General features: G+C 35.7%; 1 protein-coding gene across 1 annotated transcript; it reads left to right on the top strand.

Annotated features, from left to right (window-relative positions):
• Positions 1-1,912: 1,912 nt before the first annotated feature.
• Positions 1,913-20,544, top strand: TSPAN19 (tetraspanin 19). The gene is made up of 9 exons (XM_032593753.1): positions 1,913-2,064; positions 2,383-2,474; positions 2,563-2,635; positions 5,337-5,461; positions 11,535-11,609; positions 15,516-15,626; positions 17,781-17,924; positions 18,835-18,918; positions 20,476-20,544. Exons 2-9 carry the CDS (start codon positions 2,409-2,411, stop codon positions 20,542-20,544), a joined length of 747 nt encoding a protein of 248 aa, XP_032449644.1. The 5' UTR covers positions 1,913-2,064; positions 2,383-2,408.
• Positions 20,545-21,499: the final 955 nt, after the last annotated feature.

Below are 21,499 nucleotides of genomic sequence, written 5' to 3'. Positions count from 1 at the left end.
CCCCAATTTCTCTATTGCCAGTGATTATCACTATTCTTTTATTTACCCATCCTACAGGAATCATTCTGATTATCTCTGATTCTTTCTTTTTCATGGTAACTCATCTTGAAACTGTATCCAAGCCCTCCATTTCTCCCTATAATGATCTCTTACAATGCCCTTCCCTAACTGCTTGGTATTTTGTTTGGCTCTTTTCACCCTAATTCAATTCTTTCCTTCATCTTGGGCACATAGTTGACTCCACCTCCATTGAGACCTCAGTATGTGCCAGCGGAATATGTACAGAAGAGAAGTGTGCAACTTTCATCCCACTTGATTAAAAGGTGCTTGCCGAGTTTGCTCATCCTCCTTTCCTTTCTTTTTTTTTTTAAGTTTACTTATTTATTTCTTTTTGAGAGACAGAGCATGAGCAGAGAGGGGCAGAGAGAGAGAGTGAGACAGAGAATCCAAAGCAGGTTCTGTGCAGACAGCAGAGAGCCTGACATGGGGCTCGAACCTGTGAACTGTAAGGTCATGACCTAAGCTGAAAGCAGACGGTTAACTGACTGAGCCACCCAGGCGCACCCCCTCCCCCCATTTCCTTTCTGCTGGCTATAAAGCGTGACCCTGTGAACAAATCTGAGAGTCAGATATGGAATAGGCTGGAGCAAGCCCCAAGTCCCTAAGATGATTTCCTAGAAAAGAACAAGTTACCCACCTTGGACTGAAAGAGAAATAAGCTTCAGTTTATTTTTGTATTTGGATCTTTTGATAAAGCATTTTAGCTCTGATTCTAACATACTAATTATTACCAAATCAACGGCCAAATCTTTGTCTCTCAATACTTCACACCAGAGTTACTTCAGTGTTCTTGTTCACTAGTCTACTTTCTCTTTCTCGTTCACAGAGGACCAGGACTTTAGCCCTGAGAACTTGTTTAGGCTGTAGCATCCCAATATTCTCATAGGCTGAAGTAAATAGAAGTGAAGCCACAATCATATATCTACAGCATCTTAGGGAGAAACTGAAATAAAAACCAGTTAGTCTTTCCAACTGATTCTTCTATCCAAACAGGCCAGACACTGAAGGAACCTAAAAATAAGACTGGAGGACAGAAACTGGAGAAACTAAATGGCAGTAGGAGACTTCAAAGAAGATGATAGAAGACAAAACCTGGAGAGACTCCTTCAGCTGGGAAGAAGAACTGTGGGGTTTTAGGGAGGAATGTGACCTCAAGTGAGAGTAGGGAGGGGAAGTGTGTAGACTCTACCCTAGACATCTCTTAGTCCTCAACTTTTCAGGGCATCCTTCAATTCAACAAATAGATCTTAGCAAATAGAGACAAGTAGCTTCAAATTAGTCTCATTAAATCTGCTTTCATCATCTTAATTATACACTGCATGTGCTAAAACGCTGTAAACTAAGGTACTAGGTAGAATTGAAACAGTGAAGGAAAATAGAAAACCCAGAAACATGCCCAAGAAAATTTAAAGCATTCATATCTAATAAAGCACCAAAAACCAATGGTCTAGGAGTTGACTTTCCCATAAAAGTTTTAGGAAACTAAATTAAATAATTTTTAGAAAAATTTTTAAGTTTATTTATTTATTTTGAGAGAGAGAGGCAGAAAGAAAGGGAGAGAGAATCCCAAGCAGGATCCACACTGCCAGCACAGAGCCCAATGTAAGGTTTGATCTCAAAAACTGTGAGATCACAACCTGAGCTGAAACCAAGAGTCAGACGCCCAACCCACTGAGCCACCCAGAGATCAAGAGTCACATGCTCTACTGACTGAGCCAGCCAGGCACCCTTAAATAAGTAACTTTTAATTAACACAGCCGTAAGTTGGTTTTATTCCTTCCATTGTACACTAAATTATGCACTAATAAAATAATCTAATTCATCTCCTCATTTATTCATTCAACAGATATCTACTGAGTAGCTACTATGTGCTAAACTCTGGGAGTATACTGGTACACAAGACCTACTCAGAGGTCTCACAGAGACCTCACTGAGGAGTTGACATTATTCTGGAAAAAAAGGGAGGGACAAGCCGAGGTGAAGGAAAGCTTCCCAGCAAGGAAGGTGTGTTAAAATAAGAACAAAATAAAATATATTACTTTCTGAAAACTGCAAGAAGTTTAGTAAGGTGCCTATTGGCATGTTATACAAATGCCAATTTGTTATACAAATTCTTGTTCTCAACTCCCTGGTGCAGATAGAAAAGACAGACCTCATTTCAAGATGTCTTCAGCATGTCCCTATATTCTGGAGGGTGGAGGGGAATGTTACATTGACAACTGGTATAAGAAGACAATGTGTAAATAAATGATGTGAATAGGCAGAACTATTTAAAGTTGTACTGTGGTGACTTAATAGTAAAAGTTGTGGTTATCTTTTCAGAAACACCAATATCTGGAGGGAAAAGAATGTTAAGAAAAAACAAAATATTAATTTTTAAATACTTTCTTAATCTCATTAATGGAGCTTTCTTGGTAAGACTCTTTATAATTATTTAGTAAAGAAAATGCAATGCATTTTTATTGGCAATCACAAAAATATAATCGACTGTCTTTTCTGTAGGTTCTTGGACTTTTATTATTGGGATTTGGTGCATGGCTTTTATTAGATAGAAATATTTTTTTCACAGCTTTGGGTATGTATCTATTTTTCTTTTGCTCTCTTTGTGAACTCAGGCATTCCATTTTAAATAATTGCATACATGATTTATTCAGCAGGTGGCAGTATTTCTCTAAACTTCATTGAGTATTGTTCAATTTTTTCCCTATGAAGCTCTTTGCCAATTGGTTTTAGAAACATCTCTAACTAATAGGACTTAAAACCAAGACCATAAAGGAGAATGAATCTGGTGAGAGAGAACTAGGAACTTTGGCTGGACAAGAGCTATGAGAGAAATGGAAGACTGGATTGTTCTAATACTCTGGATGAAAAGATAATGGAGATCCACATATTTGATAGTGCCCAGGTTAAATGATTTCTTTTAAAACTCAATTACCATCTGCTCTCACCATCACATGGTTACAAATAAAATATAATATTATCCAAAATGAATAAAATAATTAAATGCAGGTAACTTGATAAAAAAAATGTTTATTTTGCCATTTTGTGGTATGCTGTGGTCACTATGGACTGAAGTTTAATAGGCTAAAGATTATTTTTATATACATATCTTTGGTGGGAGGGAAGGAAGCCACAGTTTCAAGTGCTCAATAGCCAGATGCGGCTGTTGGATATGGCTACCTTATGAGACAAGTGCAGATTTAGATTATATCCATTACCTCAGTGAGTTTTATTAAACAGTACTGTTAATCCTTAAAAATATGACAAAAAGCAGGCCAACATCTTTCTTAGTGGATTTCAAGTAAGATAAAATATGTTTGTAGGAAAATGAAAGCTGAGTAAAAAAGTTTAATAGGTAATAAAGTGCTACAAAGTATTGAACAATTTAAACTTCAGCTACACCTAAGTGCCTAGTAACTTTATTCTCTTCCATTTGCATACTTTGCTTATGGGAAAGTATTCATGATGTCTGAGTGCATTAGTGGTTTGCTCAGAGTACAGGGGTGTGTGGAGATCTTACGACAACATTTCTGTCTTTTTTTTTTCCTTCCCCAGAAGAGAGGCAATAATAGCTTCCACTTATTTATGTTGACTCTGTGCCAGACACTGGGCTAAGCACTTCCCATACAGCATCTAATTTGGTAACATAGTAGTTACAGTGGAGCAAAAGTCATTTCCTTTCTTCTTTCCCTCCATTATGGAATTGAGAGATAGTTCTCTTAAAAATTATATATTTGAAAGTATGTATTTAGTGAAATCTCAGTTAAGGTTTCAAGACATGGAACTGAAAACAACCAGTTTGTGGCAAGAAACTGGTTGGGTCCTCCCCTCCCTTTTATCTGCAACTTTAAATTAACTTACCCTTTTTTAAACACTGTTCTGCCTTCACCTCTCCATTTGTAATAACACCATGCTACGTGAGGTTCCCATCTTCCCTCTGCCATAGTAATAGCATCCAATAGCCTTGTGTTCTGATCTCCTTCCTCAACCATCTTCCAGAGGCCCGTGAAATAATTTAAGATGAAAATCCATCCATACAACTTAAAAGCTTTTCTCTGGCTCCCCACTGCACTGATTCATTCATATGACAAGTATTTACAGAGTGTCTTCTACATGTTAGGCATGATCCTGTAAGCTGAGGATACTGTAGTGTACAAGAAAGGTAAATACTTTGTCCTCACGGAGTTTAATTTCAGTGAGAAAGGCTGGGTTAGAGCATACAAAGTGTGCATAATTTGGCCCCTGAAAACCTGCCCAATTTCACCTGCTTCAAACCCTAAGTGCCAGCAAAGCTGAATTTCCTACACATACTGTGCTGTTCTATCATTCCAATCTAGATATATTCAGTTATCACTTAAAGCCCATGCTCAGTGTTGCCTTCTCCAGCAATCTTGCCTACCTTTACTCTCCAACCTCCTCCCCCTCCTGGATCAGATGCTCATGTACCCAGGGGTGTGCTGGTAAATATTTAAAAACCAGTTCTGGGAGAGAAAGTCTTGATTTATGGTATTTACTGATTTCTGTGGTTTAAATACGTAATGTCACGATGGCTGATTTCACAGTGTCACCGTGAGCTAAGTTGGCTTACAAATTTTGTGAAAATGTAACAGTTGGCATTTATGAGCCAGAACAAACTGGCTCCAGCACACCACTGCCTCCACTGTTCTCCCATAAAACCTAGGGCATATTTAATTTATTTCTTCTTCCTTTTTTTTTTAACAAATATTTGGTAAGCACTCAGTGTTCCACAGTCTGTGTCATAACACTAAGCATTTAACAGTTAGTCTGTTGACTGTATAAATATATATAGTCTCTAGCACAGAGAGCTCAGTCTAGGTAGAGAGAGAATAAAATACAATTTCAATGCAGTCATATTACCAATAAACTCAGTTTCTTATAAGAAAATTGACCCACACATATTAGATACTCAAATAAGTTCATAAGTGTTTGCATATACATTAAACATAAAAGAGTTTCACCTTAGGGGAAAAAAATTTCTTTCATAGAAGACAGTGAAGATCAATAAGATAAAAGGAAAGAGATCTTTTGAGATTGAAGAATTTTTTCATCATGTCATTAATGGAAGAAAAGTCGCCAAGACTAAATAAGAGGTTCCAAAATGAAGTAAAAAAGAGAGAGAGAGAGAGAGAGAGAGAGAGAGAGAGAGAATCCTACTGGTTGGCGACAACTGCTTACAGAAATCTTGGGCTACTGCATATATTATTAAGTAGGATTTTAATACCACTTGATAATCATTTATTTTGTGGTTTCCACAGATAAAAATAATCATCTGATAGTATATATTTTTCAAATTTTGACTGGAACTGGATCTGCTATTGTTCTTCTTTGTCTCTTGGGTTATTTGGGAATTCACAATGAAATCAGATGGCTCCTAATCCTGGTATGTATTTCATTTTAACAGCCTGAATTAATCTGTATCTTCGATTTAGAGTGCCAAGTCACGAAATGAGCAATAATCATTTACATCACCATAACACCTCAGTATAGTGTTTCCCAGGGAATAAGGTAAATTAAGCACCTCCTCTCAAGAAACTTTTCTAGATAGAATGTTCTTGGTGAGTTTTCCATGGATCTGGACCTCTGCCCTTGCACACTTAGATGTTAATTTTCCAAACAAAGTCAATAGGAATCCATCTCCTGGGGTGAACTACAATTAACCAAACATAACAATATGAAGACTAAAATCCAAATAAACTATTAAAGTCAATGAGCAATGTAGCTTAGCAAGATGAAAGAAACCATGTCCTTCAGTTAGCGCATCTCCCTGTGGGACTGCCATGTGGAAAGCTAACTTATAACTGAGATTGCAATTTATTATTTAACAAAGGGAAATATAACTGCTGAGAGGGCCAGACTCTGGCATCTGGCTGGCACACTATCTCTCCCTAGCCATATATGTGGAAAGATAAATTATAATTAGGAATATAGACCTGAACATGAGCCATTTACCACACATGTGGCAGCTAAAAATCACGATTCACAGGCTCAGATGAAATACGGCTTTTGCCATTTTCTTTAAATCAAATCAGTTTTAATTCACAGGAGCTCTCTTGCCAAACAAGAGCAGATCTGCCTTTGCCCCCTTAGGCCATTCAAACAGCAGAATGAGTAGACCCCGAAGGATCACGTGAGCTGGGAAAGTGAGAGTTTTCGTGGCAGCCAGTGTAGATTGATAACCAGTGTCCAGAGTGACCACCCAGCCTTTCAGTGCTACATAAAAGCTAAGTATTTCTGCATTCTTCCTGGTAAGAGACACAATGGCTGCAGTTGAATATTGTATTTGTTTGACAAAACAAAAGAAGGGGGGAATCTAGAGGGAGGGAAACAAACATCTTATAAGTTTCAGCCTTATGGGATTGTGATATTAATGGTCTATAACTGAGAAAGCCTGATAGATCCCATCATAAGGAATGGACAAAGTAGGTCCTGAAGCCAAGACACCACACTCTTGTCTGGAGGCTCCAATGAAGGGCACTACTACTTTTTGCAATCATGTCATGTTTACTATTCTCTGAATTTACCAATACTTTTCTGATGGATACATTACCATGTTAATTCATGCAGTCAACTTATGGGCAAATTTTATACGCCTAAGCACTTTCTTTGGCTTAATGGCGATTTTGCGTACCCTTACTCCAGTTGAATAAATATTGTTTCATAATTTAAGGCTTAGGGGCAGTTTTACTTCCCTCTTTTAGAAGTTCTTGGGCAGTCTCTCACTGTACTCTCTAAGTGCTAAAAAAAATAAAAACACTGAATTTTTCTTATTACTATAAATATCTAACTACTACTAGAAGGGAATTTTCAAAGGTAAAAATCATGACTCATATATATGTGCACAAACATGTGTCAGAGACTTTATTTAAATAATTAATCATTAAGGGAACCAGTAAGAAGTAACAACTAGTTGAATGAGAATAAGATTTTGGAGATTTATATTCTCTATAGACTGTATTTGTTTGCATTTCCATTAATAGGAATTGCATTGCTATGGACAAGGAACTTTTTTTTTAATATGAAATTTATTGTCAAATTGGTTTCCATACAACACCCAGTGCTCATCCTAACAGGTGCCCTCCTCAATACCCATCACCCACCTTCCCCTGCCTCCCACCCCCCATCAACCCTCAGTTTATTCTCAGTTTTTAAGAGTCTCTCATGGTTTGCCTCCCTCCCTCTCTAACTTTTTTTTTCCCCTTCCCCTCCCCCAAGGGTTTCTGTTAAGTTTCTCAGGATCCACATAAGAATGAAAACATATGGTATCTGTCTTTCTCTGTATGACTTATTTCACTTAGCATAACACTCTCCAGTTCCATCCGTGTTGCTACAAAAGGCCATATTTCATTCTTTCTCATTGCCAAGTAGTATTCCATTGTGTATATAAACCACAACTTCTTTATCCATTCATCAGTTGATGGACATTTAGGCTCTTTCCATAATTTGGCTATTGTTGAAAGTGCTGCTATAAACATTGGGGTACAAGTGCCCCTATGCATCAGCACTCCTGTATCCCTTGGGTAATTCCTAGCAGTGCTATTGCTGGGTCATAGGGTAGTTCTTTTTTTAATTTTTTGAGGAATCTCCACACTGTTTTCCAGAGCAGCTGCACCAGTGTGCATTCCCAACAGTGCAAGAGAGTTCCTGCTTCTCCACATACTCTCCAGCATCTACAGTCTCCTGATTTGTTCATTTTAGCCACTCTGACTGGCATGAGGTGGTATCTCAGTGTGGTTTTGATTTGTTTTTCCCTGATGAGGAGTGACATTGAGCATCTTTTCATGTGCCTGCTGGCCATCTGGATGTCTTCTTTAGAGAAGTGTCTATTCATGTCTTCTGCCCATTTCTTCACTGGGTTATTTGTTTTTCGGGCGTGGAGTTTGGTGAGTTCTTTATAGATTTTGGATACTAGCCCTTTGTCCAATATGTCATTTGCAAATATCTTTTCCCATTCCATTGGTTGCCTTTTAGTGTTGTCGATTGTTTCCTTTACAGCACAGAAGTTTTTATCTAGATGAGGTCCCAATAGTTCATTTTTGCTTTTAATTCCCTTGCCTTTGGAGATGTGTCAAGTAAGAAATTGCTGTGGCTGAGGTCAGAGAGGTTTTTTCCTGCTTTCTCCTCTAGGGTTTTGATGGTTTCCTGTCTCACACTCAGGTCCTTCATCCATTTTGAGTTTGTTTTTGTGAATGGTGTAAGAAAGTGGTCTAGTTTCATTCTTCTGCATGTTGCTGTCCAGTTCTCCCAGCACCATTTGTTAAAGAGACTATCTTTTTTCCATTGGATATTCTTTCCTGCTTTGTCAGATATTAGTTGGCCATACCTTTGTGCACCCAGTTCTAGGGTCTCTATTCTATTCCATTGGTCTATGTGTCTGTTTTTGTGCCAATACCATGCTGTCTTGATGACTAATGCTTTGTAGTAGAGGCTAAAGTCTGGGATTGTGATGCCTCCTGCTTTGGTCTTCTTCTTCAATATTACTTTGGCTATTTGGGGTCTTTTGCGGTTCCATACAAATTTTAGGATTGCTTGTTTAAAGATCAGAGCAGAAATAAACAATATAGATTCTAAAAAAAACTGTAGAGCAGATCAATGAAACCAAGAGTTGGTTTTTTGAAAAAATAAACAAAATTGATAAATTGATAAACCTCTAGCTAGGCTTCTCAAAAAGAAAAGGGAGATGACACAAATAGATAAAATCATGAATAAAAATAGAATTATTGCAACCAATCCCTCAGAAATACAAGCAATTATCAGGGAATACTATGAAAAATTATATGCCAACAAACTGGACAACCTGGAAGAAATGGATAAATTCCTAAGCACCCACACACTTCCAAAACTCAAACAGGAAGAAATAGAAAATTTGAACAGACCCATAACCAGTGAAGAAATTGAATCAGTTATCAAAAATCTCCCAACAAATAAGAGTCCAGGACCAGATGGCTTCCCAGGGGAATTCTACCAGACATTTAAAGCAGAGATAATACCTATCCTTCTCAAGCTGTTCCAAAAAATAGAAAGGGGAGGAAAACTTCCAGATGCATTCTATGAAGCCAGCATTACTTTGATTCCCAAGCCAGACAGACACCCAGCAAAAAAAGAGAACTACAGGCCAATATCCCTGATGAATATGGATGCAAAAATTCTCAGCAAGATACTAGCAAATCAAATTCAACAGCATATAAAAAGAATTACTCAACATGATCAAGTGGGATTCATTCCTGGGCTGCAGGGCTGGTTCAATATTCGCAAATCAATCAATGTGATACATAACATTAATAAAAGAAAAGGTAAGAACCACGTGATCCTGTCAATCTATGCAGAAAAACCATTTGACAAAATTCAGCATCCTTTCTTAATAAAAGCCCTCAAGAAAGTTGGGATAGAAGGAACATACTTAAACATCATAAAAGCCATTTATGAAAAGCCCACAGCTAATATCATCCTCAATGGGGGAAAACTGAGAGCTTTCCCCCTGAGATCAAGAATACAATAGGGGTGTCCACTCTCATTGCTGTTGTTTAACATAGTATTGGAAGTTCTAGCATCAGCAATCAGACAAGAAAAGGAAATCAAAAGCATCAAAATTGGCAAAGATGAAGTTAAGCTTTCACTTTTTGCAGATGACATGATATTATACATGGAAAACCCGATAGACTCCACCCAAAGTCTGCTAGAACTGATACATGAATTCAGCAAAGTCACAGGATACAAAATTAATGTACAGAAAGCAGTTGCATTCTTATACACTAATAATAAAGCAATAGAAAGACAAATAAAGAAACTGATTCCATTCACAACTGCACCAAGAATCATAAAATACCTAGGAATAAACCTAACCAAAGATGTAAAAATCTGTATGCCGAAAACACTAGAAAGCTTATGAAGGAAATTGAAGAAGATACGAAGAAATAGAAAAATATTCCATGCTCATGGATTGAAGAATAAATATTGTTAAAATGTCAATACTACCCAAAGCAATCTAACATTCAATGCAATCCCAATCAAAATTACACCAGCATTCTTCTTGAAGCTAGAACAAGCAATCCTAAAATTTGTATGGAACCACAAAAGATCCCGAATAGCCAAAGTAATATTGAAGAAGAGGAACTTTTGTATTACTACCATAATTCTGTAAGTTTACCCCATACAGAGTTGAATAATAGTTTAGTCAAAGGTAACATTGCATATGTCCATAAGATCAGAAAACTGGGAAGGTCCACTGGACCACAACCAGCTTTCCATTAAAAAGAAGCCCAGTAATTTTTTTATTATTTTACATTAAAATATTGTCTTACAATATTTTTTTTAAAAATTTTTTTTCAACGTTTATTTATTTTTGGGACAGAGAGAGACAGAGCATGAACGGGGGAGGGGCAGAGAGAGAGGGAGACACAGAATCCGAAACAGGCTCCAGGCTCTGAGCCATCAGCCCAGAGCCCGACGCGGGGCTCGAACTCACGGACTGCGAGATCGTGACCCGGGCTGAAGTCGGACGCTTAACCGACTGCGCCACCCAGGCGCCCCTGTCTTACAATATTTTATAATGAAGTATTGTTTTACAATTTTCCTGTCTCTACAAATCTCCTTTTAGTGAAGATTAAGTGAGACGATGTATGTAGAAGTATTAGAAATCTAAACTTCTAAACAGATCTAAAGACCCTATTTTTGTCTCTGAAACATTTGTCTCTAAAAATAAGATTTGTAACATATCAAACACATTTTAACTATTTTAAAGTATTAATGTTTAAAATATGTGAAATTAAGAATACTAACAGTGAGTCATTCTTATATTTTAGTTAGTAAAATATTCAGACTGCTAATTCTTTTAGATCATTATAAATTCTAGATAATATATACTACTATGTGCTGCTATGATGAAGAAGATTGCAGTGGCCATAAGTTTAAAAAATATAGTTAAATAAATGTGCAAATAATTTCATTTGGCCTTGGAGAGAAGTATTTTCAGTTTTCAAAGGAATAATTTAAATGTACATACAAATTTAATCTTATTATAGCAGATACTTTTGTTATTTTCTGTTGTTGTTACTTTGTCCATTTTTGATTCGCCTAATAGGTCACAATTCAGTGAGTTTTCTAGTGTTAGTGTCATGGTGCGTTAAGTGGAGATCCAGCTAAGTGAGTTCCCCTCTAGGGCAGTTTTAGATCCAAATGAAGGAAGATCATCAACAATTTCATTAGACCAAGTGATCTGTTAGGGTGCCCACTGAATACTATCACTTCTGTCTTACTCTTATCCAAATGTTCAATGATTTTTTTCTTTGCCTTTTTGTTTGAATAACATCACTCATGTATATGAGGGCTGGAAACCAGCAATACCTGTGTGTATTTTAAGACAGGATATTTCATATAATGTGCATTTCCCCATCATTGTAACATCTAAAGTACATAGTAGAAGCACAGTTACCACCTCTATTTCTCTTTTGTTTTAGTATGCGGCACTGTTAATGTGGGCCTTTGGTGTTCAAGTTGTACTTTCAGGATTCATCTTCACAAAGAAAAAAGAGGTATGGAAAGATCATCCTTTTATTTGAAACCTAAAGAACATTAGACATCTTAAATTATTAAGACCTATGAGCCTATATTAAGAGCGAAAGGTAAATGTCTTTGTGGGGGAAAAGATTCAATGGACATATTACAGAATTCGGTATAAGGTCATATCAAAAAGGTGGACTATAAGGAAATTTGTCTTTAACTCAGCAGAATATTGACAGTGTGGTAAATAACAAAGAACATGGGGGAAGAGGGGGTGATAGTGGGTGTAGGGAATCCAAAATTTGTCTCCCAGCAAACCCTGGCTCCCATGATTAACCCAATTCTATTTTTCTATATAGACTTACTATATTCTATTTTTGTCAAGAAATACCTTTAGACTTGTATGAATTTGAAATTTAGTTATTTAAATGAAATGAAATGCATAATTCAAATATTTGGTACAGGTATGGTCATGAGTGATATAATCAATCACAACGAGATTTATATTTATCAAATTAAGTTTAAAAAAAAACCATAGTAAACTGCCTGAAAAAAACCTTTGGGTAACAAAAATTACCTACTAAGTTCAATGGTTACCCTCTATTTTTAAAGAAATTTAATTGTTTCAGGGTGCCTGGGTGGCTCAGTTGGCTAGGCATCCAACTTTGGCTCAGATCATGATCTCATGGTTCGTGAGTTCAAGCCCCACATGGGGCTCTGTACTGACAGTGCGGAGCCTGCTTGGGATTCTCTCTCTTTCCCTCTCTCTCTCTGCCCCTCCCCCACTTTCTGTCTCTCTTAAAATAAATAAATAAATAAACTTAAAAATTCAAAAAAAGAAAAAGAAATGTCATTGTTTCAGTGCAGCCATGCTCTGTCTCTGTATTATGGGGGATTTTCCTGTAGGAAAGAGCATGGACTTGAAGTCATACAGATCTGCAGATAACTAGAGGTCCACAAGCTACTTAGCAGTCCTAAGCCTATGTCTTAATCTGTACAGCATGGTTAATACCCACCTCCCTTAGAGAGTTACCACTAACTGACAACTTCAAAAGTTTCTGCCACTGAGTAGCTACTTAAATCTCCCTTTCTGGGGCACCTGGGTGGCTCAATCGGTTAAGTGTCCAACTTCAGCTCAGGTCATGATCTCCTAACTCGTGGGTGCAAACCTGCTCTGAGCCTGGAGCCTGCTTTGGATTCTCTCTCTCTCTCTCTCTCTCTCTCTCTCTCTCTCCCCCCCCCCCCATTCACACTCTGTCTCTCTCAAAAATGAATTAAAAAAACTTTAATTAATTAAAGTTTCTTTCCTTAATTAATTTCAAAGGAACCCCTGATCAATTCCTACACTTCCTAGCCTTCAAAAATCTCTCTACATATAGAGTCCTAAGCAATGACCAAACCTCATTCCTGTAGAACACCATCACCCTCCAACTTCATTTGCTCTCCTGTGCTTGGCATCTATCCTGGATATCTAGCCACCCAGGACTTGTTGTTAATGGCCTGACATTTAGAGCTAAAATGTCTTCTCGTGTGTGTGTGTGTGTGTGTGTGTATGTGTGCACAGTATGTGAGTTCTGTAAAGCTGTAATGGTGGCAAAGCACTACATCCCAATCAGCCTGTAACTTTTGGATCTGGTGATAGAACTTGAATATAACACCTCAGGATCCCTAACGCCTAAATTTAGTTTATCAGTGTTGTCCATGCTCTCTTAAGTATTATTCACATATTCATCTCTACTTAATTTAAGAATAAAAATGATCACCTGAGAATAATTACCATGTGCCAGAGACTGTGATAAGCACTTTATAAGCATTAGATTTTTGATTCTCACAACAACCCCTAGAGAGGCATTGTTAGTCCTACTTTCTAGAACAGGAAACTGAGGCTTTGAGAGGAGAAATATTTGCTAAAATGCATCATGGCCAAATGACAGAGTCTGGACTCAAACACTTATTAACTGAATCTAGAGGTAACAGCTCTGTTTACATCAATTTTCCTTCTACATTCACACTAGATTAAGCTCCTAGGAGCTTCTAAGTCTTTTATGCCACTTACAGCACCCAACAGTGTTCGAGGTGCACTAGGGCTACAAAGGATCCTTGTCAAAATAAATATGTGTGAGGGGATTTTCTTTATATAGAAGTCATGGAGATTAGATATGATACTCTTTTGTACTAAGATGTGATTTATCTGCTCTCTGGATCTCCCAAATAATGCTTCAGAGGGTAAATAAGGACATAAGCCTGCCCCTTCCTACAACAATATAAAATGGAAAAATATTTTCTAGTCTAAATAAAAATTAGGGGGCCTGTGTGGCTCAGTTGGTTAAGCATCCAACTCTTGGTTTTGGCTCAGGTCTTGATTTCACTGTGGGTTCAAGGCCTGGGTAGGGCTCCATGCTGGCAGCATGGGGCCTGCTTGGGATTCTCTCTCCCTCTCTCTCTACCCCTTCCTGATTCATGTGCACGTATGCTCTCTCTTAAAATAAATAAACTTTTTTTAAAAAAAAGCACATTTAAAAAATGAAAATAAATAAAAATTAACTTAGAGAATAAATTAAATAACTTACAGATCTAAATAACACTACATTATTCTAATCTTCTTAAATGCATTAAAGCATAGATATATAAGTGACTACATTAGAGTTAACTTGTACACATGGTTTAATGGTTGTAGTATTCCCACCAGTTAATTAGTTTTCATTATTCAAAGATAGCATAATACAATGAGAAATCACTAAACTAGAATTCAAATGAACCATATTTAAAAGCCTCATCTCCACATCCTTATTCATGTAAACAGAGCAAATAACTAAATTCTCGATCTATCTCCTTGTTCATAAAATGGAATAGTATCTGTTCTTTCTACGTTTTACCTTAGTTATGAAAGTCACCTGAACTTTTAAATATTTAAGTAGATTACTATTAAAATTTACCTCTGCAATATCTAGGTTTTGAAATAGCATGTTCACCCCATTCTTTCAAATCTGATTGTTTTTGTTATAGCATTGTGAAAACATAATTTAATTTTTTAAATTAAAAATCATAATTCTTGTATAAATATACAGCAAGCACAGATCAGTGATTTTATTTAACATCTTGATTAATGTGGGAATCAGTAAGAAATAAAAACCAGTTCAAAGGAGAGTCCAAAGAGAAGACACTTATAAAGGCTATCTCTTAACATATACAAAACACAGTTGGTAGAGGAGATATCATTTGCCCCCCACCAGGAAAAATTCATCTGCATTTCTCTGATAAAGCATCAGTTGTCAGTAGTTTCCTACAACTTACAAAGTTGTTAAATAAGTTAAAAACTGAGAAAGATACAGACCCTCATGAAATAAGAAGACCTGGAAGTTATGCTAAAGAAAGCCTAATTTCCATTGAAAAGATATTCAGTAATCTTTTTCGGCCCATTTCAGAGTTTTTCACAATTTTTCCTGAGAGTACAAGAAGAAAAGCAGAATCCTGAGACATTCAGGAGAATAGCACATAACTTTCTCTTCAGTCATAAAATAAGTCTCATATATTCCTCTTGTAGGTCACAATGCAAAAGACCAAATGCCTCAGCACTCACTGAGATTGCTAAAAGTAGTTAAAGAAACAGAAAACACAGGAATAATCAGAGAACAGCAAAATGACTAGAATACTCTTTTGTTAGGAACCATAAGGAAAGTTTCCTTCAGATTTGGACTTTTTTTCCTTTCCAAGTTTCCATTTAAAGTCCAGTTAGTTAAAATACAGTGTAATATTAGTTTCAGGTGTACAAATTAGTGATTATATATACAATAGAATATTTCTCAGACATCAAAAAGAATGAAATATTGCTATTTGCAATGACATGGATGGAACTAGAGAGTACTATGCTAAGCGAAATCAGAGAAAGACAAATCCCATAGGATTTCAGATTTTGACTTTGATGCAATTTTCAACAGATTCACCAAGTATGGCATGATAAAGTTGACTTAATCATTGCTGAGTATGGATCTAAAGATATGCCTGAAGATATACCCAAGTGGACTTTTCTGAATGCTTTACAGAAAACAGTAAGAGAAAATTAGAATAAAACTAAAAATTAGATGTCAAACATGATCACTATAGGGTAAGGGAGACGGGGAAGGGTGGGAGATGAGACAGAGGAATGAGGAATAGCATTGTTCCCGGTTACAAATCTTGAGTTTTATCCTCCTTTTGTAAATTAGATCTTCGATTCTTGGTTAACTGATGTGCATTTTAACCTGGTCTCACCTATAAAAGTGTTGGTGGGGTAATCTTCCCTGCTGCACCTGTGGGACAGAAGTCTGAGCACAGTTCTTGCCAGCAGCAGAGAAACATGGTAGTTACCATTTAAGCCTGAATGTCAGGTTTGCTACATATTAGCTTTTTGACCCTGGACAAGTATCCTTATTAATTTCAGATTCCATATTCTTAAAATGGACAGAATAACCCTTACCTCTGGTTGGCAGGAATCAATGAAATAATATATAGAATGTACAGAAAGCCTTGGATCTGGAAAATAGTGAGCAATTAATACTTGCTAGCTAATGTTATTAGAATTCTTATTTTGCACATCAAATATTTCTAGGCAGCGTACAGGAATGGGTATGGTTGCCCAGATGGTTTACAGGAATAGATCACCAGCTGGAACTTAGTAAATGCTTGATAAAGAAAATAATTTTTGTATTTACTTTTTGTAAGTGCTTTATATGTATCAACTTATTTACTCCTCTGAACCCAATGAAGTAAGACCTATTATCCTCGTTTTATAGATGAAGGACTATGAAATTGAGTAACTTACCCAGGGTCATAGAGCTAATTGGGTTGCAGAAACATGATTCAATTCCAGACAATGTAGCACTAGATTTTGTACTCTAACTACTATAGTAGGTGCCTCACATAGAAATAACTATCATTGGAGCGCCTGGGTGTCTCAGGTCATTATCTCACGGTTCATGAGTTCGAGCCCCGCGATGGGCTCTGTGCTGACAGCTTAGAGCCTGGAGCGTGCCTCAGATTCTGTGCACCACCCCCCCCCACCTCTCTCTCCACCCCTTCCCTGCTTGTACTGTGTCTCTCTCTGTCTTTCAAAAATGAATAAACATTAAAAAATTAAAAAAAAAAGAAATAGCTATTATTTTTAGTATATGTAATAACAGGCATTTTAGTAGAATTGAAATATAACTATAAATGCTTTTAGTCGTACTGTTTTTCCCCTGATGCATATGATGTGTACATGTATTGCCTCTCTAGATTGCATTAGGACTGATGGCAGAGAACCAAACCTTCCTATGGTCATAAACTGATAAACAAGAAAAAAGTTCTATGTATGACATTGCTATTATTAATGAGAATCAAGCTTACAGTTCCTAGTCCTGAGTATAATTGAGACAAGACATGTAGATTTGACTGAACTCATTTTCAGTACTCACACTCTAAAGCATTATTTCAGTCATTCAACATTTCCATGATTGTTGGTACATATTGTGACATAGGCAGTACTGATGTTATAACATTCAACAACAAGTTTAGAAAACAATGAAGTATTCACTTCAACTCTGTCTTACATTCTAGGTGACAAATATATATGTTGATTCTTTCACATCTTCCCTATTCAACTTGATGGGATTGGAAATGAGATCTTTCCAATGTTTTATCATTTCTATGGCTGTTTGCCTTTTCATCTTTTTTGACTCTCTGTGGAAAATTTTCACACAATACAAAATTGCAAGTTAACATATTAGTCCTAAGAGAGTAAAAATAACACTGAATCTCTTTATGTATAATTAAATAAAAATGGCAGCATATTCTGGAGAAAAAATATAGCTACTGCTATAGTGGAGAGAAAGATATGCCTATAGTGATTTCCTTTTCTGTATTCAGTCCCAAACATAGTTTGTAGCTTCAGTAAATCAGGTATACCTTCCATCCTGGGTTCCTTTATGATAAATTCAGATCTAACAATTTCATCCAAACATAGCCCACTTATATTGTAAAGATCTTTAGTTCTGGTTAACATCAACAAAAGCAGTAACAAAGTAATGGATTAAACAAACAAAACTATACTTATATTTGTAATTCACTGCATTTCAATGCAGAATTAATTAATAACTTTTTCAGAAAAAATATTTTAATGTACATGGGAATCACAATTAACTGCCTTTTGAATATTTTATAGTAAAATTTATAGATTTCTTTTCTAGTTGCAGTGTTGTGGCCAGTACAATTACACAGACTGGATAAAGAATAAAAATAAAGAAAATTCAGAACAGGTTCCATGTTCTTGCACAAATTCTACATTAAGAAAGTGGTTTTGTGATGAGCCACTGAATGCAACTTACCTAGAGGTAAAGATAAGGCTTTCCAAGTGTTTACAGTGCCTTTTTTTGTTTTGTTTTTGCAAGTCAATTTAGAATGCTGAACAAAAGTTGTATATACAAACACTATTATTTACAGTGATTAAGTTCTTAAGCTACTTTATGAAACTGAACTCATAGTTAATGAATAATTATTATTTTAACTTTCTGAGAGTATGTTATTTAAGTGCTCCTAGAGCTTGAGATACCATCAACCTTTCTCCCCAACCCTCCTTACTGAATCACTGCAGAAAAGGGAGGCACTTTTGGCCAATCTCTGGCATATAGGATTGGTAAGGGAGCTACAATACCAGAAGTAAGAAGGTATGAGCATTGGCAAAAACTGAAGTGAGGGGACGCCAGCAGTGAACAAGTGTTCAGATAAATGTAGTAGAAGCAAGAACAGGGTTTCGTCTGTTACTTACAGGTATGGGATACTGATCAACAAGATTTCCATCCCAAGAACTTCTAATATTTTATATACTTCACACACTGATGTTATTCTAATTGTAAGACACATTTTTTATTTACATAATTCATTCACAAATAAATAGAGCATTATGGTTTTTTTTAAGCTTCTCCTATTTGGGAAATAATCATTTTCGGTCATAGTACATATCTTGCTGAATTACAGTAGTGTGCAGAAAATTAGAGCCCTTTCTAAATTTAATAAATTTCTGATTTCAATTACATCACAACATCTTAGCAACTTAAAAAGTAGTAACAGAGATGTTCTGCTATGAGAGGAAGTTCTCTGGACTAAAAAGGTTAGTCTCCACTTAGACAATGACTTTTTAGAGTTTGTGAATTACTGCATTATGTTTCTTCTTCTTTGTGATAGAATTCTATATAAGACCATTTTCCTCTCCCAAGTCAGTCTAAATAACTTTTATTTCATTAGGGTTGTGAAAATAAAATCAACACATGGTATAACGCTAATGCTTTAACATTAACTGGAATTAACTTCGGACTTTTGGCTTCAGAGGTAAGCTTTTGTTCATATGTTTAAAGATAAAAAATAGTTGAGTATAAACCATACATAACAAACTGCAGAAAAACCAGCTGGAGTCCTAATCAGACAAATTATACAAAAGGAGTCAGGACCTTGAGACTATTCACATCCGAGAGAGGTATGGGTCCCAACTAGAGGGGTGATATCCTTAAATCAGCCAAATTGGATGACCTGTTAATAAATGGTCATCCTGGAAGGTAGTGACTTCATTGCTTTGTGATATATATATATATATATATATATAGAGAGAGAGAGAGAGAGAGAGAGATGAAGTATTTATATATGTATAAAATATATAATAATATAGAATAAACATATTCTATATATTTATTATGTGTTGTATAATAAATATATATAAATATATAATAAATTTATATATTAAATATATATTATATAATAAATATATATAAGTATATATATACTTCACATATGTTTTATATACATGTTTTATATATATGTTATATATATATTTATATATATAAATATATATATATATATATATATATATATATATATATATAAAATACTTCATATCTCAACAGTGAGAGCCCACATTGGGCAGTCTTCAAGTTGGCAGACTGGAAATCTAGACCAATGTTTGACATTAGTAAATGTACTAGTTACTCATATACTCATTCATTCATTCATTCAGTCAATAAATTTGGAGGAGGGAGAACATCTACTGTGTGTCAGGTACTGTATTAATGGTCAGAGATTCAGTGGGAAGCAAAACAGACACATTCCATGACCTGCTGACCTGTAGGGTGCCAACTACAGATTTGAGACTCAGAAGCAGAACTTCATTCTCCAGTCTCAGTGCAGACTGATGAAAGCAGGTGAAGGCTATGGATTTAACAAAACTGTGAGAATGAATGTATTATCACAGTGTAGACTAAAACACTGCAATGAATATATAATGCATGGTTTTTTCAGAATAGGGTACCGCATTTAATTTTATGCTGATCCAAAAAGGCATTGACCCGAGGTTCCATAAATTTTCTTCAACTGGTAACAACTATAGTCTCAGAATGGTGATTAAAACATTTTTATATGCATTAATGATGTTCTTTCAAAATGTTTATTCCCCATTGTGTTCATGCTTGGGTATTTAAGACAAGACTGAATGGGAGATAGTACCTGTGGTCCATTTTATCATCTACTCTTTGCACACCATCTTTAATGATTCTACACCAAAATGAAGCAGTTTTTTTTGTAGGACTGATGACACAGATGATGAACAAAAACCAGATCACAATTCATCATGACATCTAGCCCAATGATAGCTCATGTAATTAAAATTGAAGTCTATTCGTTAGTCCCTTCATAAATGAACTTGGTGACACCTGGATTACTCTAGAAGACTCACTTTGCAGACTTCTTATTGGCAACCATATGTACCTTACTTCAAAACTTGGCCACTCTTTGATCCTTTCCCTATAAAACATGCATGTAGGGGATTGTATTGTAAGTTTTAACTGCAAATTACTCTTATTTATTATTTTGATATCTTATCATTTCCTTTTCTTCTAGGTTTTGCAAATCACATTAACTGTTTCTTTCTTCAGACACATCAAGAATAAAGTATATGCAAAAATGTGATCTCTGGACTTTAATTTACCCAGAAGAAACCAGCTAATTCTCAAAATAACCACATTGTGTTCTTTTACTCCAAACATAAAAAAAAATTGAATTACATTAAGTTTAGAACTTATTCAAGTCATTGGTTATATGTAACATAGAATTATGGAATATTATAAGAAATCACTCCATGAAATTCTCATTTTGTTTTTCAAAATATCAAATTCTGCAGTTCAGAACTTTACCTTGAGTTATTTTCTGAATTCAAGGATGTCATTATATACACTGAATTCAAAATGTGAAGTATCACTATATGTTTTGAGTTTCCTATATAGAAAAGATACATATATGATGCTTAGAAAATACTAATTAAGTAAACAATTATAATATCTACCTTGCATTTGCAAATTTTAAGAAAACGATACTGATTTGTGGGAGATTTAAAAAAAAGATTGAAAATCTTCATGTCACTGACCTCTGTACTGAAGTAACCATTTATTTCTGTCTTCTGATTAATGCTTGCAAGTGGATAATAAAATTTTAGAGATTTGGGTATACTTTAGTGGCAGTAATAAAGTATTAAAATCACAATTTTTAACTGTAGCATAAATGTCCTAAATGATCACTGAATTCCCAATACTCAACTTGCTACTCATTTTCTTCTTTTTCCTTAAATTTTGTTCAGGCTTACATGCACAATTCTCTGAAGGGTATAAAAATAGCCTACCTGTTCTATTTTCCTAAAAGTGATATTGTGAGAACAGGAAAAAAATCCTTTGACAAATAAAAAAGTGCTATACAAATGAAAGGCATTACCATATCATTGTTGTTCTTTATAGCAAAAAGACTACCTTGACCTTGAGGAAATCAAGAAAAGATAAATTAACTGAAGATCCTGCATCGCTCTCACTCCTATGGAAGGCTCACTGTCATTTACTAATTCAGTCATTTGTCTTTTCATCCATCTGTTCAGTAC

This window comes from Lynx canadensis, chromosome B4, assembly GCF_007474595.2.
Source record: "Lynx canadensis isolate LIC74 chromosome B4, mLynCan4.pri.v2, whole genome shotgun sequence".
NCBI classification, from domain to species: Eukaryota; Metazoa; Chordata; class Mammalia; order Carnivora; family Felidae; genus Lynx; species Lynx canadensis.
Note: the sequence above shows the minus strand (reverse complement) of the source record. Positions and strands in the feature narration are given on the sequence as shown.